At 38.0% G+C, this 26,008-nt stretch overlaps 2 protein-coding genes across 3 annotated transcripts in view; one reads left to right on the top strand and one right to left on the bottom strand.

The window, feature by feature from the left end:
• The first annotated feature begins 1,038 nt into the window (after window positions 1–1,038).
• Window positions 1,039–19,394, top strand: LOC116255667 (protein PSK SIMULATOR 1). Of its 2 annotated transcripts, none has more exons than XM_031631568.2 (13): window positions 1,039–1,286; window positions 1,887–2,652; window positions 6,448–6,773; window positions 6,901–6,993; window positions 7,097–7,187; window positions 10,403–10,496; window positions 11,241–11,338; window positions 12,511–12,580; window positions 15,644–15,750; window positions 17,381–17,497; window positions 18,112–18,188; window positions 18,324–18,368; window positions 18,459–19,394. In XM_031631568.2, exons 2-13 carry the CDS (start codon window positions 2,326–2,328, stop codon window positions 18,973–18,975), a joined length of 1,962 nt encoding a protein of 653 aa, XP_031487428.1. In that variant the 5' UTR covers window positions 1,039–1,286; window positions 1,887–2,325; the 3' UTR covers window positions 18,976–19,394. The 2 variants fall into 2 exon arrangements, with proteins under 2 accessions (XP_031487428.1, XP_031487436.1); XM_031631576.2 differs by lacking the exon at window positions 1,039–1,286 and adding an exon at window positions 1,391–1,502.
• Window positions 19,395–20,614: 1,220 nt separating this feature from the next.
• Window positions 20,615–26,008, bottom strand: part of LOC116245915 (DAR GTPase 3, chloroplastic) — a 28,838-nt gene continuing 23,444 nt past the window's right edge. Inside the window, exons 6-9 of the mRNA XM_031617529.2 lie at window positions 22,984–23,099; window positions 22,178–22,359; window positions 21,111–21,168; window positions 20,615–21,027 (exon numbers count right to left, since the gene is read on the bottom strand). Coding sequence (XP_031473389.2) covers window positions 20,904–21,027; window positions 21,111–21,168; window positions 22,178–22,359; window positions 22,984–23,099 — 480 coding nt within the window. The 3' untranslated portion in view covers window positions 20,615–20,903. The remainder of the gene's footprint in view (window positions 21,028–21,110; window positions 21,169–22,177; window positions 22,360–22,983; window positions 23,100–26,008) is intronic.

Here is a 26,008-nt window from a genome sequence, read left to right as displayed (position 1 = left end):
TTCCGCTTGTATAAATGAAAATTAGATCATCACCACCTCCATGACAACTATAGCTCACACCATTATGTCAAGCCTGTTGGATATGATATAAATTGGAAAGATTGAACAGTTGAACATTATTTTCTTTTGGACAGAGTGAACCCTAACGATCAAATTTTACCATGACAACACTATGAGGAAGCTCAGACAGCAGAATGGAAAGGCAAGACTGCAGAATCAGAATGAGATTGATCTAAAGCCTTCTGCAGCAACCCCGTTGGCGACTACAGTCTTCAACTTAACATTTTGCACATTGCTCTCTGAATCTTCATGCAATCAAGCGTGAAAATCCACTCTAAAATAAAAAATACCCATGGTAAACTGATTATGAACCTTTGATTAATTTGAAAAGCAGGTTTGATCTTTGCATTTAAATTGAAATTCAATAATGGATAGAAACTAAAGTAGGCCCAGTACGTAGGAGAAACAAAGGGTTCGATGGAAGCTTTGATTCTCCTTTGAGCAGTAAGATGAAGTTTGATGAGATTTTCGATAGTAAGATAAAATACTCCTTCTACTCATTAAGAAGAATTGACAGAATCAAAATTGTCTCAACTCCCAATATCTCCAAGCTTAAATTTTGAATACAAACAAATGTGATTGACTTGACTAACCACATAGAACAAGTTCCTTCTCTCTTTCTTTTGTTTTTTTCATTTCTTAAAAGGGAGTTTAATTGACCAATGACCCAGTACAGCAAGACTCAAACAACTGGCCAACTTAAAAAGTTAATGGCAATTAGACTTGGGCATGAACCGAGATAAAAGGAAAAAGAAGAGAGAACACCCAAGTCCTATAATATCGAGATATTATTCTTAGCCGTAGGTATGTTTGTTTTTCATTGGCAATTGCAGAAAGGACAAGGCTGGTGCGTCCCCTTCGTCAAATTTCACTTTCTTTTGTTATCTTTTCGTCAAAGTGCGAGTCGAAGTGGGTGGGCGCCGCCTGGGACGCCTCGAGGCTTCTCCAACTCCTGGTTTGGTCTCAGAATGGGGTTCGATTGTTTTTTCTTTATTTTTCAGAATTTGCAGAAAAATCATGGCTCATTTATGGGGAAAGAGGTGTAGGTGTTAACTACGGTTAGAATTTAACCATGGTGGGGTTTGACTAGGCCTTCTTTGACACCCTGGTTAATCGGGTGGGTGGACTTGGTGCAGCAGCTGTGAGCTGCTGCTGCTGCTGCTGCTGCTACTCTTTGTTGTTGCTGCAGTCTCGTCAAGCTTTGTCTGAAAAGTTCCGCCCCAATGGTCAGTTCAACAATTTCCTTTTGCTTTCTTACTCTTTTTAATTTTTTGTTGCTTTAAGTTTTTGGGATGTTTGGTTTTCTTTTTTTTTTTTGTCATTTTTGACCGATCAATCGGTATTAAGTTGCCTCTCTGCCCTTCTGTTCTTCTATCTTCACGATTCTGTGTGGGAAAATCTGATCTCCAAGTGATGGATGGTGCTGTTGGTGGTAGATCTATGTGGGTTTTCTAAAATTTTGATTTTTTGTAGTGATTTTTGGTTGTTGTTGGATCTGTCCAGAGAATGGGCGGATGGTTTTCTAAATCATCTGTTTTCGCGGTGAATTCGCTGATTTTGGGTTCTTCAAGGATAGCCATTCTTTTATCAATTTTTGTCTTCGGCTACGGTGGTCTTCGTGATTTTCCTTTTCCTTTTTGAAGAAGAAAATTGTTCTTTAGAAATTCTTTTACGCGATTTTCTTTTAGTTTGGTTGCTCACCTTCTTGTTCATCTGTGGTAAAAGAATAAAGTGGGTAGTGGGTGTTCTCTATCTCTTTATTTGGCCTAGGAAACCAACAGCAGCCTTGTTATTATTCCTTGGTTTTCTAACTTTTGATACGACAGATTTTGGCAGCAAAAGGTTTCTGCTGTTGCTGTTGATTCCGATGCGGGATAATTCCCCTTCTGTCTCCAGATGGATGCTTGCTTTCGGGTTCATGGATTTGCAATAAACGAAGGGAATTCAAGGACTCCTTCTGAAGTATAAACTACTCTCTTTACATTTCTCTGTCCTAGCTGACGAGTGAAGAAATAATACCGCCTGTGACTGTGAGAACCATTGGATCACTTGTTCTAGTCCATAATTGGGAAAGAAACGACAAATTACTCAATTGAGCATGCAAGGATCGGTGTGAAAGTGAGTCTGGGCACAGTTTGGATCCCTTGGAAATTTTGAGCTTCGCTAGCCATTGAGCTCTAAGCGTATATGTATAATATCTTCGAGGGTGGTGAGTTTCTGGATATTCCAATAATCAGGAATCAATATAGAACAATTTGAGAAAAAATGGGTGGAATTTGCTCAAGGAGATCGACCATAGATAGGTCCATCGGTGGAACCTTTGCACGATCCAATGGCCATGGTTTATTGAATGATCCTGATGGCATTGGTTTCCATCCTGGCGTGTCATTACCAAAGACACTGAACAACGCACCATCTCCCATGATGATGGGTATGGAGAACCAGTTGCGAGATCCTTTTGCCTTCTCTGATACACCTGAATATGACAATAGTCATGAAGAAGAGCCGAAGGAGCCACAGTTGTCTAGAGCTCAGTCTCAGAAATCCAAGTCACTTGGGCCAGTAGCAGCAGCTAAAATTGGTGCAACCAAGGTTTCTTTCCGTGCTCATGTTTTCTTTATTTCTTAGTTATGCGTTCTGTTTCCTTCTTTGCTTTTCTCACACCCACTTATTGTGGGTAATTTTTTATTATTCTGCATTTTCTTTGAGTTAAGTACCATAAAGTTGCAAAATCTTCTTGCCAATTTTTTAGATCCATTTTTTCGATAACTGAAAGTTAGTCAGTTTTCAAAATTCAGCCATGGAGAGAATGAAGCACTTGTACAGACATTATATGTTATTGTTCTGGAGCATGCTGCTACAAAGAATTTCTTTTCGGCACAATAATAATGTCCCTGTACATTTGCCCACTTTTGTGATTTCTTGAAATGCTTTTGAGTTTGTACATGTCCCAGTTCCTTGTCTGACAGAAACATCTTTCTTGTGTGAGTCCATAGCTTTCTTGTGTGAGTCCATAGCATTACAGAAAATGGTCAAATCTGTGATTCATTTTCACTTTTTAGAGCCATAGCATAGCATTGCTCCGTGGCTTTGTTCTTGCAACAGCTGCTTTTTTGGGATATGTCCACAAGCAATGTAGAGCCATAGGGAAAGACTGTATGGATCACTTCTTTGTTCCTGATATATATATATATATATATATATATATATATATATGTAGGTATGTATGTATGTATATATATATATGAAGTCTTGTCACTACTTCCCTTGCAATGTGCTGTCTCTGTTGTCATTGATGTCAGATGTATGCTGGCAAGCTGTCATTGCTTTGTAGCTCCCAAATCTTGCTACTCCATTGAGCTATTTCAGTTCATTCCTTTAGAAAATATTAGATTAGAATAAAGTATGTGCTTTTCTTTTGTTTCCTGTACAAGTGTTATATCTGATGCTGCTAAGGGAATTGATGCACTCCATATGATTTTCCCCTCTTTTATGGTGAGACATCTTTCTTAGTTGACATGATATGCTCCTTAACTTGTTGATCTTTATTCCTGGGACTGTCCAGATTTAACCTTACACAACCAGCAAACGGTTCTCTATCAGTCATCAAACATTTATTCTGAAAGTATCATGTTTTTATCATTATATATAGTCTAATATTTCAGCATTCAGCCATGAGTCATAAACATCATTTCTAACATTAAGTGTTGCATGTGGCTTCTTTAAATCCTTCAACTTGAGCTCATCAAAAACAACATGTCGTGAAATATGCACGCGTCCAATTTTTGGATTGTAGCAGCGATAGCCTTTATAATTTTCTGCATAACCCACAAATCTACACATGACAGCTCGATCTTGAAACTTATTTCTCAAAGAAACATCAACATGAACATAACAGATGCATCCAAAAACACGTAGCTCATCATAATTTGGTTGTTCTTGATGTAAAATAAAGAATGGAGATTTTCCTTCATGGATAGTGGCAGTCGATTAATAACATGAACAGCAGTATGGAAGGCTTCAGTCTATAAAGTCATGGGCACATCAGTGTTATGCATCATACTGAGAGCTTTCAACTATGTGCCTATGTTTTCTTTCAGCAATACCATTCTGTTGTGGTGTGTGTGGACAGGAAATCTGTATGGTGATCTCATGATTTAGTAAGTACTCAGTAAATTCATTTGAAATGAACTCACCACCACCATCACATTGGAAATGCACGATATTACTAGAGTATTTGTTTTGGACCAAGGCGTAAAATTAGGTGAACAAGCGGAAAACTTCTGATTTGCTTTTCATGAAGTGAATCCAAGTGTAACGAGAATCTGCTGTCATTAGAATCTGTTGCACATCAGGGGAAATGTTCGATGCCGCAGTCGTGTTCGAAACAGATGACCTTGCTGCCTTATTGTCATGCCTGACCTGTTTTCCCTTGTTCTGTGGGTTATGCCAACATTCTGATTTCACATGACCTCTTTTATTGCAATAAAAACAAGTAGGTATCCTTCGTGGTACATTTGCCTGTGCATTTGTGTTAGGTGTAGGAAGGATACCTCTCCCCATCCCTACCTGTGAGTTCCAAACTCTTGGACGACTTCCTTGTAAAGCATGGGTCCCAGTGACCAATACATTGTGACCGCCAGAATGAACTAATTCATGTCACTGTACACGACTTGCAATTTTGCTTTCAGTCTTTAAAAGAGGGAAGAACAGACAATACCTCTAATGCAGTGCAGAAAACATCAAATTCTGGCCTCAATCCACTCAAAGCCTGTTGTACCTTGTCCTTGTCACTGACTGGATGCCCTATGATGGCAAGCTGATCGCTGACATTTTTGATCTCATGTATATATTCCAAGACTGAACGTGTGCCTCGCTTGATATCCTGAAATTGCCTCTTGAGTTGTGGAAATCTCGCTTCTGATACTTGAGAATATGTGGTAGCAAGTACATTCCACAACTCAAGTGCTGAAAGATCATCATCAACGCCCGCCAAAACTTCCTCTGATAGTGTGGAGGTGATATAAGCAACGAGAGATTGATCATGAGCCATCCACATCTCATATTCAGGATTGATTTCTGCAATGGTCTCTTGAACTTGCCCTGCAGCATTCTTCACCTCTCGCATAATCCATTCAGGTGGCGCAGGTGTGGTGCCATTGAGATGTTCATAGAGACGGTGACTGAACGGGATTATTTGACGTTTCCAATTTTCATGTCAAATAATTGGTATGATTTAGCTTTTGTGAGATGAGTTGGGAGAGGAAATTGGACGACAAGATGCTGGAATTGCAGTGGGGATCCATAAATGCAATAATCAGAAAATAGGGAAAAAATAGAAATTTTGAGATTAGGGTTAGGGGTTGACGGTAGGGCAGACAATAGGATTAGGGCAGATTAGGGTTAGGGCAGAAATTTGGGGATTAGGGTTAGGGCAGAAATTTGCGGATTAGGGCAGAAAATACAGATTTGAGGATTAGGGCAGAAAAGAAACAAAGATTAGGGCAGAAATTAGAGATTCTTACCGAACATTCTCAGTGGCCAAACCTGCTATGATACCATATAAGATTTTGATATCTAATACCAAACCACCGAATGAACTTAGATGCAAGAGGAGGAAGAGGGAAGTGGGCTGCACGTCCAAGCAAGAGAGAGATGAAAGAGAGCAGCAACGAATGACGTCTGCCTCTTGTTATCATTATATACTAATCACGATTTAGGGTACATCATAAAATACACAAAATAACAATAAGTTTTACAAGTATGCCACTGCCCATGATGTGTTGGACGTGTGGATCAAATGGGTCGGGTCTGGGTGACCTGATCCATATGTACAAACTTAACAACATACACATAGTGTTTATATGTGAACTGTTCAATCTTGTTGATTGGATGGCTTATGGTCCTGAACTGATATATATATAAACACACATTTTAATATCATTTGCATTGTGAATGATTGTGCAATGCATGCATATACATTAGATATTTAGATATCTAAATGACTTAGTTAAGCCAACTTGTGATTTTGTGGAAATTTGCTGACTTGGCCAGGCCATCTCATGATTTGGCAAAGTCTTGTCAATGTCCTTGTTTTTCATTTTTTGACTAGGTTGATGGCTGAGCTACTAAGTCAGCTGAGTCAACTAGGTTGATTCGGCTGAGTTTTCAAACACCTGACAAGGACCGCCAAGTTTTATTCCTTATACTATTATGGTTCACCATAGACATGATTTATTTTAAGGTTGTTGCTGCTGGTGAGCTCTGCTACTTGTACTTCTATTGAGTAGATCGTGGTTTGGCTTGTACTGGTGCTTCTATGTGTTAACATTTTGTTTTATGCTGCAATTCTGTTGATGCCTTCTTTAACATTTTAGCCTGTAACAGGTATCAGAAGTGAGTTCACTTTTGGGGAGAGCTGGTACAGTTGGGCTTGGTAAGGCAGTAGAGGTTTTGGACACACTTGGAAGTAGCATGACCAATTTGAACCTGAACTCTGGGTTTGCATCAGGGGCCACATCAAAAGGCAGTAAAATAGCAATTTTGTCATTTGAGGTTGCTAATACAATAGTTAAAGGTGCAAACCTTATGCAATCTCTTTCAAAGGAAAATATAAGATACCTGAAGGAAGTGGTTCTGCCTTCAGAAGGTGTTAAGCGGCTGATCTCTTCAGACACAAATGAACTACTAAGAATTGCTGCTTCTGACAAAAGGTAAATATCACCAGTATTTGTTTTCCTCTTGTTTAACCTTTCTTCTTCTGAGAAGTTGGAAGTAATCATTGTTTTTGCCTTCTCCAAAAAAGTTCTATCCAGTTTAAGTATTTATTATTCGCTGCAGGGAAGAGCTGAGTATCTTTGCTGGTGAAGTAGTGCGCTTTGGAAATCGTTGTAAAGATCCTCAATGGCATAATCTAGACCGCTATTTTGAAAAGTAATCCAGATTCTGTAGACACGTTTGCAAATTTTGTTTTCTTAGATTGTAATTCTGGTATTTTATTTTACTTTCTTAACCGTCTTACATGTTTATATGTCAGACTTGGTTTAGAACTTACACCTCAAAAACAATTAAAGGAAGAGGCGGAAAGTATTATGCAGCAGCTAATGGGTTTGGTTCAGTGTACAGCTGTGAGTAGAAATTGCCCTTGTGAATTGAAATGAATGTTCTAGATTTCATTGTATGCCTGGAAAATTGGTTGTGCTGCTAACTTGCTTTTACATGATTCGGGGTATCAATGTGGTACACCTATTCAATTTAGGAAGTGTTAGTGACTCTCTGTGATAAGTAATTTGATGCTTATGGTTGGTTATTTGGATTTGAGGTTTGTGGACATCAACACTTTTATTTTAATATCTCTACATGCATTACCAAAGTGAACATAATTTGAAGCCTGATAGTTATTCAAAGATATTGTTTCTATTGTGAAAGGCTGGAAAACTTGATGGTGATCTTGCATATGTGGATATTTGCAGAATGCATACTCTCGAATCCATATGCATGTACATGCATGTAATACATGCTAGTGTTATATATATATGTATATATATATATATATATATATAGAGAGAGAGAGAGAGAGAGTCTCCCATTATGCCAATGCTCTGGCATAATGGGCATGATGCTCCTTAAAAAAAAAAAATCATGGTCACTCCCTGACTATGCAGGGGGAGGCCATGAGCATTGCTGCTGGGAGGCCATTGCCTCCCCTCGCCACTGCCCCCTTTTTTAGGAGGGGAATATGGTCGCTTTCCACGATGCTGTCGGGAATGGTTCTGCAAGGCATCATTGAAGGCCCAAGACCACCACTGACACCTCGCCAAGCCGTCCCTGGTGGCATCGGGGGCTGGTGATCACCTCACCTACTGCAAATTGCACTAGCGGAAGCCATTGACCTCCCCACCGTGGTGCTGTGAGTCTGTGATGCCTGGCGAAGTGTCATTGGTGGTTTTGGGCTGTTGGCGACCTCCCACTGGGCATTATTGGCACCGTAGAGGGGAGGCAACAACCTCCCCCCACATGGTACTCGCAAGGTGTTGGGGTGGTCGGATATTCGATGAGGAGCGTATGCTTTACACCAAATGCTTGGCGTACAGGGACACACACACACACACACAGATATATATATATATCGAATGAGAAAAATAGACCCAGATGACTGTGTTAGAATTAGGAGGTCAGGATCTAGTGGCCTCAAAGTGGTGACACTATGCCTGTTTTAAAATCAGAAGCCTTCTCAAACCATTAAATAGAAAGGCTACAAAAGTATCACTCTCAAGATGATGAGATACTTTTATTACTTGATAAACACTAATGCTTGGTAAATTCACAAATATTAAGTCATGATACCTTTTTTATTCCATAGGTTAAAACCTTCTAGAGAAGCATAACTACTACAAAAAGGCCAACATAATATATACACTTGAAAAGAAAGCCAATTGAGAACATAAATCTGGGTCCTACGGGGGCCTCAATGTAAAAAGTCCATTATTTGATACCCAGATGGCACTTAAGATTCTTTATACCCAGATGGCACTTAAGATTCTTTAAGGCCTGTTTGATCACCCAGGATTTCACTGTAGAATGGGAATCCGAATTCAAAATTTTGAATTGGTTTCTGGTTCCATCAAACAGGGCATTTGTTTTTTGCCTGTTGTGGTGGATTCTAACATCGCCATTCTGGAAGACCTGTCCCACTGCGAGGGGTCAAACGGGCATCCCAGCATCGGTTTTCTGCCTGTTAGGGGTTCCCATGCTCCATTGATTCCATCTTCATCGCAGACGCAGAAGAAATTATGATTCACGAGATGGCTGACTGCTCGAAGCCGTCCGAGAGGTCGAGAGCATTGCGGACAATGGGAAAGTGGTTGAAGCGGAGGCAGCCAAGCCTTGACATTATGAGGAGCTTGCGGAGGTGGAGGACTCAGCAGTGATCTGATGAGAAGCAGAGAGGGTCAGGCGACACCAGAAAGCAGAGGAGAGCAGAGCAGGACTTCCACACCTTCTTGTGGACCTCTATGTAGTTGTCTTGGGCATACAAGGTTTTAGGGTTTTAGGTAATCGTGTTGTCCTCCATCAAGCGGGTGGCGGCTCCTACAATGTATGGAATAATTTTTTGGTTCTTATAAGCAGCAGGTAGTTTTGCTAACCATCTCAGATGTCGATGTGTTCACTGTGAGCAGGGGTGGAATAACCAGCAAACCCATTCCATTTCGTCAAACAAGGGAAAACTCCTTCTGGAAACTCCATTCCTGTCCATCACACATGCTGTTAAAACTGGAATGGGGACCACAGTTCCCATTCCAGCTATTCCTGGAAACATTTTTCTGGAATCATGATTCCAATTCCATTTTTCCAGGGCATCAAATGATACCTTAAGGATGCTTCTTTGACACTGTGGCAATCCATCTGGATATGCTTTCTCCTTCTTTATAGTCAAAACCCTTTAGTTTAACTAAATGGTTGTCAACCGACCTGTGTCTGCACACCAGATCAATTAGTCAGACTAGTTACTATTGATGAGCAAAGACGTCCTAAAAGACTGCCATTAGTGTAAGGCAGCAGGATACCACCAACATGACTGTTCATCCATAAGATTAGTATATATATATATATATATATGTGGCAGACTCAGACCAACTAATACCAGTTAGTATTTTTAAGGTCTGGAATAGCTTGCATTTGACTTCTAGTTTTGAAAACTTAGTTGTCTGCTCATGAAAAGTGTGATTGCTAGTCATATAGTTCACACTCTTTTTTCAATTTGAGCCTGCCATCCAAATTTGAAAATGAAATTGCAACATGTGAATTTGAAAAGGAGACCTTCTTTCAGAAAGGCATATTAGACACCCAGTATAAGGAAGGAATTGGCTATATATGTTTCTAATGAGCTTACTTGAGCCTAAAGGAGCTGTGTTCACCTGGCCATGCTTGACTTGTTAAAGAAGATGACTTTTAATTTTTTTATTCAAATCCGGCTCATTTTAATAAAGGAGTCGAACTTGAGTCGAGCTAGATTCGTTAGCTCAAGTAGCTGGACTCTTTGCGCACCACTAACTGTTAATATCTAAAGCCAATTCTAGTTATGTCATCACGGAAAGTGTAGGTGAGATTGTTTGGCCTTTACTGTTGATGAATGATTTTATTGCTGCTTGTTTTCAAAAAATGATTTTACGCATCTACTTCATTCTCTTTTGTGCATTCATGTTTGTTAACCTTTATCTTTCACTTGCTAGTTTTTGGATATTGCCAACCTTCCACCTTCTATCTTCTAACTGACTCCAATTTTAGCTTTTTTTTCTTGGACTTTTAATGAAAACATATTCATAGTTTTTGTTTCTCACAGGAGTTGTACCATGAGTTGCATGCGTTAGACAGATTTGACCAGGACTATAGACGGAAGCTTCAGGAAGAAGAAAATCCTACTGCAGCTCAGCGAGGTTGGCTTTTCTTCTCATGTACATTTACAAATAAAGCTATACTTGCAGATATATCTGATATTTTATAGATGATGATCAGATATTTTATTGTGACATAATTACTTTAGTTTAAGGTTATATATGCTTGAGTGTTCCTTGAAACTCAACGTTAGTAACAAAACTTGCTTTTATTCTTCATCTGTCATTTTATTATTAAGTAGTTATTACTTCCTCTTTTTCTGTTTAAAATTCATAGGTCTTCTTAAGCTCTGTCTGTGAAAGAATTCATACCTTTTAAGTTCTCCTTTGAAGTTGACTTTTCTGTTGCTTGCTTGGAGACTACAGACTAAATTTTTCTTAATGCAATGGTTACCGAATCAGCATGTCATGGCCTGATTTGAAGGAGTTGCCATGCTTTGGCATGCAGTTATGAAACATTCTGCTTTTTCTATTACCTAATTTTTCTATAATTTCTTTTTTAAAATCCAATTTAGATTGAACTAGATCTTTTTTTAAAGATATAGTCCTCCTCAGGTATATGATAGGTGCAACAGTTGTTACAGAAAAATCTGTCATGTTCTGATTTGGCAGGTTATGCCAAACTTATTAAACATGTTTTTAGATTTTTCTTAAATTGTTGAGTAACAATTGATGTTTTTTTGTTTTCTGAAAGTTTGCAAAAGGAACCCACGTTTTCTACTCTTTATCAATAGGACTGGATCTCTTTGCAGTTACAAGTGGTTAAGACCTTTTTCTGATCTTCAGGGGACAGCATTTCCATGTTAAGAGCAGAGCTGAAAAGTCAAAATAAGCATGTAAGAAGTTTAAAGAAGAAATCCCTGTGGTCAAAGATTTTGGAAGAGGTATATACTCAGTACTATCTTCCTTGATATTTCATAAGCAATATGGTTGGCAAATTCCTTTCCACTTGACACTTGCAGATCCTACTTCTAACTTATAGCTTCATACAGGCTTAGTTGTTCGATTGATTTTTTTTCCCTAATATTCAGTATGCTGTTTACATTGGTAACCAATGTGCCTGGAAGTCTCTGGCTTGCATTGGCTTTTGTACCATGATCTAGACCCCATTCAGGTGGCTGCCAATCGCAAGTCAATGGGTACTCGTAGGCCAATGCAGCTTGAGTATGGATATACAATGTTTTCAAATTTCCCAACTTAAATATTTATGAAAAGCCACATTGACGTTACATTCAGAGAGATTCTTAATTTTTTCAAATCAAGTTTAAGAGTTCTCATTAGGATTATACCTATTTTATCACAAAAACCTGAATGTTCAAATATGAAAAATCATCTCATGAATATAACTTGGGCAAGATTGGCCACCAGTCATTTCTAATATTATCTAGTTAAGGCATTCAATCTGCAAGTTAACTTGCTCCTATCATGGTAAACAATATCATTCTCTGCTTTGTATGACAAGGCTTTTTCTTGTGTTTTGTTCGACCAAAATTATTTTTCTCAGAAAATTCTTCAGAATTCAAAATTTAACCATATAAAAATAGAAAAGTCATACAATTGAAAGTTCTGTACTGTTTTTCTTATAAAGATATTGATAAAGTTGAAAATAACTAACAAAATTTTAAGATAAAAAAATATTGGAAACATTCACGAAAAGAAGGATTTTTTTTTAATAATGGGAAAATATTGTGATGATATTGCAATATTATCGTTGAGAAATATGATTTTGCATTTTTTGAAAATATTGCAAGTATTTCCATTTAAAAATGGCTTATGCTTTTTTTATGATATAATGCAATATTTTGAAAATCCAATATTTGTGATTGTGGTTCCTGTGTTAAATTATTGACTCGATACATGTAATGGAATTAATCAGAACGAGCATAACTAAGAAAAGGGCCACAGCCCATGTACAAGTGAGTCGTTGTATAGGGTTATTTTGTGACACTTCTCTCAAGCTTAAGTCTAGTTGAACTATTGTGGTCAGTCACGACTTAAACATGCTTCTGAAATTATCTTCCCATTGGAAGCACAATATCATCTTTTCCTTTTGCAGGTTATGGAGAAACTTGTAGACATTGTTCACTTTCTGCATCTAGAAATCCATGAAGCTTTTGGGGGTGATGGTATGTGTGCAAATCTGTTTAACTGTATTTACACGTCTCTTTCTATTCTAAAATTTCTTTACTTATCTGCCACAGGTCCCCTTCAAAACTAATTTTATGAATTGTCCTTATTTTCTACCTTCTAATTAAAATGCAGAAAGTCAGAATAAAGAATTTAAATTAAACTGAATGTCGTTAAAGATGTGTTAGAGATGTATAAGTAGGAGAAGGCATATTTGGTAAATTTACATCTTACATTGAGGGCTTCTTGATGTTATTCTTTAAAAATCAAAGAAGTAAGATAGACTCTACTATAAATCTGGAAAGCAAATCTATGTTGTGAAACAGTGTTGAGGTGATGCTAGGTCTGGTGAACCATTACATGTGCTTAGGCAGCATGTAGAATTTGGAAATGATAGGAACATTTATGGCTAATACGTATTGGAAATTAAATTAGATACAACAAATAGCATATAGGTGTATAAAATGTAATATAACTTATGTATATTTATAATAAAAATATATGCAATATTTTTTTTAAAAGAATCGTTTTTTGCCTTAAGACCCCATAGTTAAACTTGAACTAATAATTAAAATAAACATTATTTTGTGAGGCTGCATTGTGGCTGAGTAGCCTAATCAAACGTTTGAAGATGCCAATATATTTGTCAACAACAAAGTTTTCATAATCTCACCATCTAACTTGTATGAAACTGACTGCATTCTCATGTAAACTAGCTTTCTCTGAATGTTTTCACAATTATTGATTCTTAATGGATGTTTGTTTGCATAAGTTAAAGAGTCTATTGTAGCATTATTTAGAGGAAAATGTTTATAGTCTGTTGATGCAATTTTTTCTGATAGATGCTGATGCAAATTACCATACACTTAATGTGCAGTATTAAAATTCAGGTGCTTTTTTATGTACTGAATATTGTTTGCCTGGACTTAGCTGGCTTGCAACGTCTCTTTGTAGTTTGTACAATTAAGTTAACTGCACAGATACCTTTAGTGTGTCATAAAGGAGCATTGAATTATAGGTTCAAACTTCAAAGAAACATATAAACACAGGCCATAAGGTAGAGTTTGGATTTTCTCAGAAATTTGCCTTACAAGTCCATACAAGAAAAAGGAAAAACATCAAGAATTTGTGTTTTGCAAAATTTTATGTTATCCATAACATGTTATTCTAGCCTTCTTGATCTATAATTATGTCTGTGACTATTGTGTTCTCATCTCTTGCATAGCTATGCAAATTTTTAACTTCTGTTTTTTCTCATATTCCATGTTTTAGTAGTCCATTGCTGTGAGAATCGTTATAAAATAGGCAGTGCTGTACTCTTGTTATTGACCTTCAAAATAGACAATGCCATACTCTAATTCTCAACCTTCCATAGTGCTTAGGCCCTGTCCGTTGACTCAGTTTCCTGTCAAAATCGCAAATTTTGCCATGAAAATGATGATTTTTCCTGAGGGATTGAAAAAAAAAAAATTGAAGTAATATTATACTCTGTGGCCTAATGTGAGGGAAGGACAAAAAAAAAAAAAAAAGAAGAAGAAGAGAAGACCGGAAGCATATTTTTGATGGTGAAGTTGTGTGGCATCTTCCCCCAATGACTTTGCTTTGCCTGCTAAACTTCCTCTACTTTGTTCTCGGGAAAAAGGACACTCTCTTCTTATCTTCATGGTTGTAGACTTTTAGTGTCTTCCTTGTTTCTGTTCAACTCTATCTCTCTCTTTCTTTCTCTTGATTTTGATCCCATGAATGCTTCATTTTACACCAAAACGGGTCCTGCAGATAAAGAGGTAGAATGATGGGAACCTGTTAAAACTTGTGCCGTTACATGCATGCAGTATCAACAGCACTCTTTCAAAAGTTTGTCAGGAAAATTCGTTCTTGGAGCTCTTGCTTTCCCTGGACTATTCGTTTCCCATAAAAAACTTTTCCTTTCCTGAAGCTTGAGACAAATGGGGGCCTCAGTGACAAGTCTTTTCATTGGAAAATGACTCAGGAAAAAGTCTCTGTCAATGCATTGTGTTCAGAGACATTGATGTCAATTAATGAACACAAAATAAGGTTGTTTGCAATTCCTGTAAAATTTTTCAACAAGGCTGCAACCTGCAATATCTAGAGAATGTTAAGTGAATTTCCCTCGAAGAAGATGATGGAGATATGCATTCATTTAGTGTAACATCTCTTTTTCCCTTATACAATTGAATTTTATATTAGGACCAGTTTTAGCAAATATGAGAAGCTTTTGTGACACAGTTTCAATGAGATTTGAGAAATGTACAACATTAGCAAGGTCTGCTATTTCAAGAACTACAGAGATTAGCTCTCAAACTTCTGTAATGAACAAAAAATGGGGTGATTTTTCCCTTGAACTAAACTAAACTTTATTTTACTGACACTAAATGTCCTATGCGTTCATGTCTTTCTCATCCTACTTGCTAAGGCTGCTGAACTTATAGCAGTTTCCTCCAGAATAACCAACAATGTAACTGTTTTTGTGTTCACTTTATACCATAGTATCAGCCAATCAGAATTAAGAGGGATCTTTTTAATTCTATGGACACAAGGCATTACCAACCTTATGCAGTCTGTCACTTGGAAATGTTGAGGCTGTGTTGGGATTATCTGTACCCAGTGGTCAACATAAAGTTGATTGATTTACAAGTGCACTATGATGTTATTTTCTAAGTGCTTATTTGGTATTTTACTTGCCGTTTCCTGGCCCCTATGGTCCAGGCCTGCATTGGCTTTATCCAAGGGTGGGCACCTCTTAGATCTGAACAAGTGACTGGCCACCTGCCAGTCACTTTCCCAACCAGTTGTGCCACACCCCTTGGGAAAAGACATACATATAGTCCCTTATAGACGTATGGTTCTCTGAAATTTGACTGTGTATGTACTTTGTGGTTAGTCCTAATGTTTTGCATGGAAAATGTTAGTAATATGGCTTTACAAAGTTATGAAGATATGACACATAGAAACTTTAAATGCATTTTGATCTGCTTGCTTTATGAACTTATTCACTTGGAGAATATCATTTTATAACAAATATTGCTCTCTGATGTGAATAGGAGGTCTTAAGCTGGAAAAGAAGGCAGCTTCGAGCAATCAGCAAAGATTAGGTTCAGCTGGCCTTGCATTGCACTATGCAAATATTATCACTCAAATTGACACCCTTGTGAGTCTATGCATCCAAATTTGGATATTTTATGCTCTTGATATGTTTGGTTCTAATATTAGTCGTTTTTTTTATGTTTAATCCTTGCTGTAAAATAGTGGATACTAAAGACTTATTCTTGGGTGCATGTGGCCCTACATGTGATTCCTTATGTGTTCTGTAACCAAAAGGGGAGGCAGGACTCAGAAATGGGGAAGCAGGATTGACGAATGAAGGTATTTTGGGTCCATATAAAGAGGGACAATGAAAAGTTACCAGATGTCATGTAGCATTAAGATCTTGAAAATTCTAAAAGTGGATGGGTTAACTTATTTCTTCATACGTATATGTTTACTTATTTATAGTCAACCAATTTGGATCTACTACCCAACTACTCTTGTCTAGTCTGACTTGTGTTGGGTTTCTGATTTTGACAACTTGGGTTATAAAAGTGATTGCTAAAGCGCACTGTAAGATGTAGATCACCTTTGTAAGAACACTAATATCACTAGGTTGGCATTCTGCGGTTGCTTTAGATGGTAGCTTCTCAAGGTACACTGCTAAGATAACTTCTGTAAGCAAACTAGCGCTAGCAGGTTGGCTTTTGATCATTTGCTTCAGATAGTAGCTTCTTTGCAATATGAGAGAGAGAGAGAGAGAGAGAGAGAGAGGTGGATGTTACAGTGCAGATGGCAATCAAGACATCATCATAAATGAACAAAGAGATGGAACATCATTACAGCAAGAGATAGAAAATACATACTCCTTGTGGGGGCATTCTCCTTCCAAGGGCTGACTATGGCTTGGCTTTCTCATGAAATATCTGGTTAAAGGGATTTCAGCTTCCATTCAACTTCAGGGTCCACAAGTACTCTCATTTCGAGAAAGCACCTATCTATCAAATATTCTGATCTTTTCCATGTGATATGACATGAATCTAACACAGTTCAATAAATTCATTTTCTGGGGATTTAGCAAAAGGTGCACATTTGGAGAAGCTCAAGCTTCCATCAGAATTTCTTATATGTATACTACCAGATGTCTATTGGAATGTGGAAAGCTCTGCACACTTATTTACATTAATATTAAATGTTCTAATGGTGATGTGGGTTTATTTAGTCGTAATATGTTGTTTCTCCTTCCATGTTTTCCTAGGTATGAATAGACTTCTTTATAATCAGTAAATGTTTCACGTATGTCAAATCACTTTCTTCCCTTGAAATGGATACTTTTGTGGGAATATTAATGGATGTGCAACTGTAGAAACATTGCTTTTGCTATTGCATGGGTTTATCGATGTAAACATGTATTCCCACTGAGAAAATATTGGCCTCTCTTGTTATTGTGTTTGAACTTAATTAGAAAAAGATGGTTTTCTGTGATATATATTTGCATGCATAGATAATTGTGCTGATCATGCTTACATGCTTTTACCTTCTTTTGGCATTAGACATGGTAGGCACAAATTTGGAAGGCACTATATATATGTGTGTGTGTGTGTTTGTGTGTGTGTGTGGGGGGGGGGGGGGGGGGTGTGCGTGTGGATGTGGGTGTGCGTGTGTGGAGTTTGCATGCACGTGTATGTGTGCGTGTTTTTCGGGACTTCTGTCTGTCGGATAATTGGTAATTAGTAAAATGGTTGAATATGCAGGTATCACGTCCAAGTTCCATTCCACCAAACGCAAGAGACACATTGTATCAAGGACTGCCTCCCAGTGTAAAATTAGCCTTGCGCTCAAAATTACTGACGTTCACTGTCAGTGAAGAAGTATGTCACTTGAAAGTCTTTACCCTTTAAAGTTTAACCTATGGAATATATTTTATGATCACTTGTCAACTTTTCATGGCCTTTAAGCAGGGGGCGTGACATCATAGAATAATACTTGTTTTATTTTCTTTGCTGTATGTGTTGGATATTTTGTTAATGTTTAATCATAAGCATTGGACCACTAAAACCTAAAGCTCTCTTGCTGCCTGTTCGAGAAACAACAAGGTAAATAGAGACTGTGGCTCTCGCTGCACAGCTTTTATGCATAAACACTAAAACATGGCTCAAATAGCTCTATTACGATAAACCCTAGCACATGAGGAGGAAACCACCACGTGGAGGAAGGTTTTCATGGATATTCTTAGTCAAACAACTATGTCATTCATGACACGTGGAGGAAGTCAGATGAATACCTTCATATATGTTATGGGAGCCTCATATATACTTCATGGTTCATTTGTGGTTATGAGTGCTCTGGGTTGTCTTTGTTGCTTAAAGTACATTTTGAATGTAATACTAATGTTGTCTTTTGGTGGTAGTCTGCTCCTAGATTGGTTATTTCTCAATCACAATTGGACTAATATTCCATATACATATACGTGTGGATGCTGTAGCTTACCATTCCTCAAATCAAAGCAGAGATGGAGAAAACTTTGCAGTGGCTAGTTCCTATTGCTGCCAACACAACCAAGTAATTTCTTTTTTCTGTATAATTTCAGAAATCATAAATGAACCATACAAATTTGGCATTACATGAAAGCTGAAAGTTAACCGTTTAGTATGTGTCTCTTGTTTGTGTTTGCTGCTGAAATGTTGACCTCATCAGAGCACATCATGGTTTTGGTTGGGTTGGTGAATGGGCGAACACTGGGTGAGTCAGTTGTGTTATGCTAGTACATTATGTTTTCCCTTACTTTTCTTGTTGGGAGCACTTACTGGATATCTATATGCCCTTGAGCAGATCTGAGGTGAACCGTAAACCAGCTGGAGCTGACTTGACCCGCATAGAGACCCTCCACCATGCTGATAAAGAGAAGACTGAAGCTTACATGCTCGAGCTAGTCGTGTGGCTTCACCATTTGGTCAGCCGTGCAAGGCCTGGTCTCAGTTATGCCAGGTCTCCCATTAAATCACCTATCCGTTCACCAAACCAGTTGCATGCAGCCTCACTGTCATCTACAGAGAAGTCAGCAAAATCATCAGGTCTATCTGAAGAAGACCAGAATATGCTACGTAGAGTGACCTGGAGAAAGTTTACTCCTGGGATTAGTAAAAGCCAAGAGTTTGACATTGTAAAGCCCAGATCTTCTAAGTACCATAGGTTGAGTAAAAGCAGCAGTCAGTCTCCAAGTAGTTGGGGTAGGAAGGACTCCTTTCCTTTGAGAAGACTTTCAATGTTGCCTGTTATTGACTTTGACATTGACAAATTGAAAGCATTGGATGTCATCGACAGAGTAGACACTATCAGAAGCATATGAAACTGAATTGAGGATATCCACCCACTTGTAGATAGGCAGCTCTTGATCCAATGATCTGATTCAAGTTGGTTTTGATTCATTGAACATGGGCATAAGCATCCTGACCTGAATGCATGTTCATGGCGGACAGGAATCCAGGGTAGGATAAAGCTGCCACCATAATGGAATAGAAATATTAAGTGGTTGATGGGTGGTCTCGGGGAGACATTTTTGTAAGTAATTGTAGAGATAATGTGGGAAATATGTATCATAAGGGATATTTGGTAAATGGGGTGGTGTAGAGAGCTTCGCTGTTGGTTGGAAGGTGATTTTGTTAATTCATACACATCAAGTTCGTGTTCAATTTTTTGGTCTCCCTTGCTGCTGTATTTGATCTTATAATTGAATTTTGCATAATCAGTTTCTCTTTTTTAGTTTCAGTTACCGTGTAAACTGCGTCTTAAGATCTATTCTTTCAATGATTTTGAACTCTGAGACCTGCATCGACTTTGAGATTCAAGGCTTCCTGGTTGCAGCCACCCAGGTCCCAGATAGCTCCTTTTCATGTATCATTCTACGAAAATTCATCTGCTATGTGCATCCATGAGCTACCAGTGTCTAGTGGACCCCTACATGCACACCAGAAAAACTACCTTTGATACCATGTTCCATGCTCGATATATTCTCTTCCAGAAAGTTAGAACCATGTTTGCAGAATCAAAGCATACAAGGAGCGCTGAAGCACTGCCCCTAATGTAAAAAGACTGACAGCCATGTTGGTACTTGGCCTACTTGTATCAATAAAATGGTCTGTGGTTCCGAAATTTTTGTTTTTGTTGAATTTTTATTCTTGTGCATTTAGATTTGTCCTCTGAACCAGTTAGATCTCTATTTGCTTGCCATTGACTCGTAGATAGATGAGTCCGACATTTATCTAATAATAGTCTCTGTCTTTATTCGTTGCCTGGAAGGTTTCTGCCGCGAAAACTGTAGTAAAGACAACGGTAACAAAACATACAGGGTTGTAGGTGCAGGACCTTAGCCCCAGCTTCAGTTTCTAGTATGAAATTGTGGGCACTTCAGAGTTTTCTTTCCCTACCAATTTTTTGGCAGAGGAGACATCGAGTGGTAAGACCAGGACCGTAGTTACACTTCTAGCAGCATAAAACTCGGATTAGGACGGCACCTTCAAGGCCTTTGCTGGGCACCACTCTGTCCAACAATGAGATACGCAGGAGAAGGCCTTTTACCTTCCACCGAAGGATCGCAATGTTTTATGGCGATCAACTTCATATTATGGATGATTGGTCCAGATAAGAGTCTCATGGACACCATTCTAACTCCTGAGGTCGAGTATACCACTGCTTTGCGCAAGCCAAATCGTGGTGCCTTTGTTGAGAACCTCCAAAGGGTTTATTGCTGCTCTCATGACGGTTCAAGGGTGAGTTTTTCCCTACCAATGTTACAAAGAAAAATCATATCAACATCAATTCATACGTTCTGGTTCAAACAGCCATTTGTGCTCTCATCAGTGCATATACCGGCAAGGGCGCTCAGCTCACGATTCACACGCACACTCTGGACTTTGCATTGAGAAAACACATCACAAACCCATCTTACTGAAGTTTAAAAGCAAGGAAACACACTCTTGAAGAAAGCGTTTAGCTAACAAACAATGAGATTCATTTATTTATTTATATGCAGCCTTTTGCCATTTATGATCCTTACCGTGTAGTTTATATCGACTAACACAACCTTTTTAATGTTCTTGCAGGATAAAAGGTTCCAAGTATACAACGTAAAAGTTCCCTTCTTGAATACAAACCTGAATCTAGAATAATTTCTACGCAAATTATAAAAGGGAACCATAAAAAGGAAATAGCTATACAACGTGCCTCATGAATAGCAGGATAGTGAAAAGATGAAGCGAGCAAGCTCATCAAGCATGCCTATATGGGAGGTCTCTCAAGTGCAAACCAACCGAACTTCCCCTTGCGATAGTCTGTCAATATTCGAAATGCTGATTGGTTTACATCTCCATTGAACAATTGAAGTGAAAGCTTCTCTACAAACCTGTGCATGAGAAGTAGAATGACTTGAAAATTTTGAAGAAAAGAAAAAGTGGTCAGTGTAAGAAGGTTTAGCAGAAGACATACGTCCTGCTGGAGAAAGCATCTGCATCAATCCTGTAGCGATTATACAGGGCCTTTGAACCTGCAGGAGAAACTCAATTTTCAACAAGAATAACAACGACCAAGCATGCATATTTCCAAGATCACAACTGAAGTCTTTAGGTTATCCAGGCTTAGGAAGACAAAGAAATTGACATGTCTCATAAAGCAAAGAACTAATAAATTGCATCCCATTGCCACTAATAAGTTCAGAATTGTTCCGGAGTAGAATCTTCCATAAAATTAGTGCTTTGCCCAGTTATAATTAATGTGCTTTATGTTTTAAGAGCTTCCACTGATCTATGAAAAATATGCAATATAGAAGAAAATGCATACTTGGAGATTTCATTAAGAAACAGAACGTAAGCTAGATTGATGTGGTCAATCACTACTGTGAAACATTTTTGATAGAGGAGTTACACTAGATTATTTTTCAAGACAAATTATCTTAGCTTGCAAAATCAATGTGAAGGATGGTATCACTAAATCCAAGAGTTCATTCGTAAAATCTTCTCTCTCTCTCTCTCTGCCTCTCTCTCCTCCCCCCTGTAACACACACACAAACACATTCATCAGTAATGCATTTGGAGACTCAGAAACTTCAATTCCTAAATGCAGATTCTTTCTGATTTTGACATGTATACCTAGAAATTTGATCTAAATCATGTATCCTCTATTAATCCAAAAAGACAACAGCAATCTAGGAAATCCATTTGGAAAACCAAGTTATGTCAAACTAGGAATTGGAGAAGGTACTCAAACGCTAAATCCATGCTTGCTTATGCATACACCGACAAATTAACGGGCCAAATTGTGTCTGCTCCTATGAAGCAACTACATCAGATAATGAGATAGAAAAAGTTTTAGAAACTACCAACTGAAGAGTAGCAAGACAAGTAAATTCAATTCTTTGAGCATCTAAAAATAAATCTCTAAAGATGGATATACATATCCCTCACTCTTGCACCAGTAAAATTTATCAAAATCAGCCGATGCAACATAGGTGAAAAAAGATTCATTTTCTTGAAAAAATGGAAAAGCAAATTATATACCTATTTCTGGGTGCCTTTTTAACAACTGAACAAGAATTGCAGCCACATCAGACACATCATAAGAACGTTCCCCAATGTCATCACATATAGCCAACTTGATAGCAGCTGTCTGGTCACTAATACGCATAGGTAATATGCCAGGCGAATCAAGCAACTCTAGATCCTTGCCAAAGCGAACCCACCTTTTAAAAGAGGAACAAAGTAAGCACCATTACACATTTGTACCATAGTCACAATCCATGTTCTTAAACACTTGCCTAGGCTTGCTTTGGCCCCCACGCTTGGCTGGTTGCCTAGGTTAGCTTTTCCTATATGACCTATCCATAGGCTCACCTGTGAGGTCAATAGCCTAGACATTTTTTCTTAGACGAAATCCAACTTAAATGTTGGGATCAGGGTGGTAGGCATCAAAATCATATAAAATGCTTAACAAAAGCCATATGTTGATTTAATTTCGTACAGGTTTACTCTGACCAATTTTACTTTTGTCAATCAATAGACACTGAAGAATATCACATTTTACTGGATTAGGAAGCCAACTAGGAGACGTAAGCGGTTATCAAATTGGAAACTGCAAAGACTAAATCCATGCTTGCTTCATGCATAGCCTGACAAAATTAGCCGACCAATTTGTATCCAATACTCTGCTCATGCAGAGCAACTACAACAGATAATAATGAACTGCAAAGCAGAAAGACAACTATACTCAGCTTACTTATCCAAGTTGGAGTATCTCTTTCTAAGTCACAAGAAAAACACTCTCAAAGACATCCCATCCAAATGAGCTTAACTAGTAGAAAACTTACCTTAGTTCTCTTGTGACACCAGGCCTGGGGGCTGCTGGGCACATTCGTCGCTTTAGGAGACGATTAATTAAAGAGGATTTGCCTACATTTGGATAACCAACCACTCCAGCTCGAACCTGTTGGATATTATAACTTTAAATAAAATAGGAATTAAAGTAACTTGAAGAATAACTACAATGAAGAAACCAATGTAAACAAAAGAAAAGGACCAGATAGTGACACTGTTTTATATCTCTTGGACTAACTCTTGAATATAGTTGATTGATTACGATGATTTTGCCAACATTTGGATAACTGACTAATCCAACTTCGGCCTGTATGTGTTGGACGACCAACTGCCTTCAATTTGAAGGTCAGAAGTTGACCCAGCTATTCACGTGATGGAGATGTTCGCATTTCCCATCAACAAGTTCCAGCAGTAATGGAGGTCATGTACCCTAACATAGTTTAACTTTAAACATCAATTAAGCTTCTATAGCTTCTTAGTACATGTCCATCATTTTAGACCAGTTCAATTTGTCTTCAGCTTCCAGCAGTTTTCTCCTTTACCGAAAGCTCACGAGTTTAATATCTACTAATCCTGATATCCTTGTACTTCCAGGCTAGTTTAACGTTAATATAACTTCTACTGGCTTCAAATAAAAGGAATCAAGTGCAAGAGTGAGAAAGATATGGACCTCCTTAAGTGATCTTTGCTATTATGTCCTACATGAAATTGTGGCTAGGGGACCGTGAAAATAGACAGCAATTTATTTCAATACTATCCTCACTAGAGAAACACATATAATTCTAGATTCCTATGTCTCTATATGTGAGAAATGTGAATATCATAATTCTAGATTCCTATTTCTCTATATGTGAAAGATGCGAACATCTGGATGAACTCTGAAACCAGTGCCTCAATGTCCATGCTTCAGACAATAAAAGTCATTCTTTTAGTACCTCAACCATCAACTCAAAGGGCAACAACCTAGTACACATGCTGCCAAGGTAAATACACCACTCTCTCTCAATGCCTCTCTCTCTCTCCCTCTCATGAATAATACAAACATGGACAATCTACAGTGGCAAGTTTGTGACAAGTACACAATGTTGAATTAGTGGAAAGTGATCTTGTTAGCCATTGCTAACACGAACACCCCTTACAAGGGGAACCTGATAACACACGCACACCTTACCCTAATCCCCGATATGCTCAATATTCTTCGTTTTCTCAACTAAGGTTCCTTCGACCTTATTTATAAGCACTACTGGATCAGCCCCATAGATCCTATCCATGTTATACCCGGTGCCTAACAGATCTCTCTCTCTCTCTCTCTGTGTTTGTGTGTGTAGGAACAGAAGTCAATGCCTCTGCTATAGCTCTTTTTTCCTTATCCTGCCAATCACCTCTTTTTCTTCCCCTGGCTCCTACTCTTCTTTTTCTTCCTACCTTTTATATCCCTTTTCCTTTTGTTTCAAAGTTTGTCCAGCTAGCCATCTTCTTCTCCTCCCTCCTTTTTTCTTCTTCTTCTTTGGCTTCCTCTTCTCTTGGCTACCCTACTCTTTTTATTCTTGTTCTACTTCAACAGCCTGTCTTCCTCCTCTCCCTTCTTCTTCTTGCTACCCCGTCTTCCTATCTCATTCCTGCTTGCAATAACATGCATATGTACCCAGAGAATATATAATACTGATATTCAGACTACAATATTCTCTATTTATTATTCATCCCAGCAGACTTGGTCATCAACCTGATAAAAAAATGAAAAAGAGGTAGTTGACAAGACTACACCAAGTCATCAACGTTTTTGCAACGTCACAAAATGGTTTAACAGTTTCATTAAGTCATTCATGCAGATAATGTATGTATACACATTACACAAACTATAAAAAAGACATTCAATTATATTTGTAGTATAAGTACGGGTATGTGCATCCTATAAAGTTTTCACAATATTATACACACAAGAATAAAGCCAGTAACATCATTGCAGGAAATATATTAAGATTGCTGTTCATATATGGAAATATATTATCTTACATAATGGAAAATTGAAATCTGCTGACAGCCCGAATGACTAAATAATTAGAAGTCCTAGACAAATGCAATAAAAATCATCACTAAAAAGCACCATAAACTGTCGCTATACCATAAACTATTGCATGGTATTTTAATGATGGTTTTTAAATATTTTGTCATCCGGCAGCCGACTTATCTTAATTCCTCCATGTTTTAGATAGTATATCGGCGATTAGCCCCTATCTTAATTCCTCCATGTTTTCTATATCATCGGATCTCTTTAAATCGATAACCTAGATGATTACCATCAAGTCTAGTAGCTACTTATTTTCCTATATATATATATAGTCAAAGCTATGTGGAGTTACTGGTTTGACCTCATGAGTGAACCACATTGGAACAACACACACTCTACTATCCATGCAACATAATGTAGAGAGTCTAGAGACTAATATACTTCATGCTTTTTGAATGCTCTCTATTTTGTTGTTATTGACTTCAACAATTAGTTGTCTTCTCGTTTTCCTCTATTTCTTGGTGAACAGCTATGTCACACATATGCTTCAAAACATCATTCGCACTTACGTCAACGCAAGTGCAAGTGCGGGTGTGGCTTCAACACGACACCTGACACAGTCAATGTGCATCGGTTGCAGTCATTCAACAGCAACTGATCAAATTTGTCTTGTTTTTGACACACACCTAACTCGAGTCAATAGTAACTTGGGTGCGGTCAACCCACACAAAGACATACTTGTCCTTGTTTTAAAAGGAAAATTGAAGTGAAAAGGGCTTTGTTTAATCAAAGCCCTAACCTTGCTATTTACATATATGCATTTGTTACAGCAGCCAGCCTTAGAGAGAAAAAACGTAACTTCATTCACTAACCCTAATCTCCATAATAAAGAGATTATGGTTGAAGAGAGATTTACAAAGACAGCAACAAAAAATAGAGGAATGTTTATAGAGACCTCCTAACTATTAAACATTGCAAAGAACCACCTAGAAACATAAACTCTTCTAATT

This window comes from Nymphaea colorata, chromosome 1, assembly GCF_008831285.2.
Source record: "Nymphaea colorata isolate Beijing-Zhang1983 chromosome 1, ASM883128v2, whole genome shotgun sequence".
NCBI lineage: Eukaryota > Viridiplantae > Streptophyta > Magnoliopsida > Nymphaeales > Nymphaeaceae > Nymphaea > Nymphaea colorata.
This window is presented reverse-complemented; position numbering and strand designations above follow the sequence as displayed.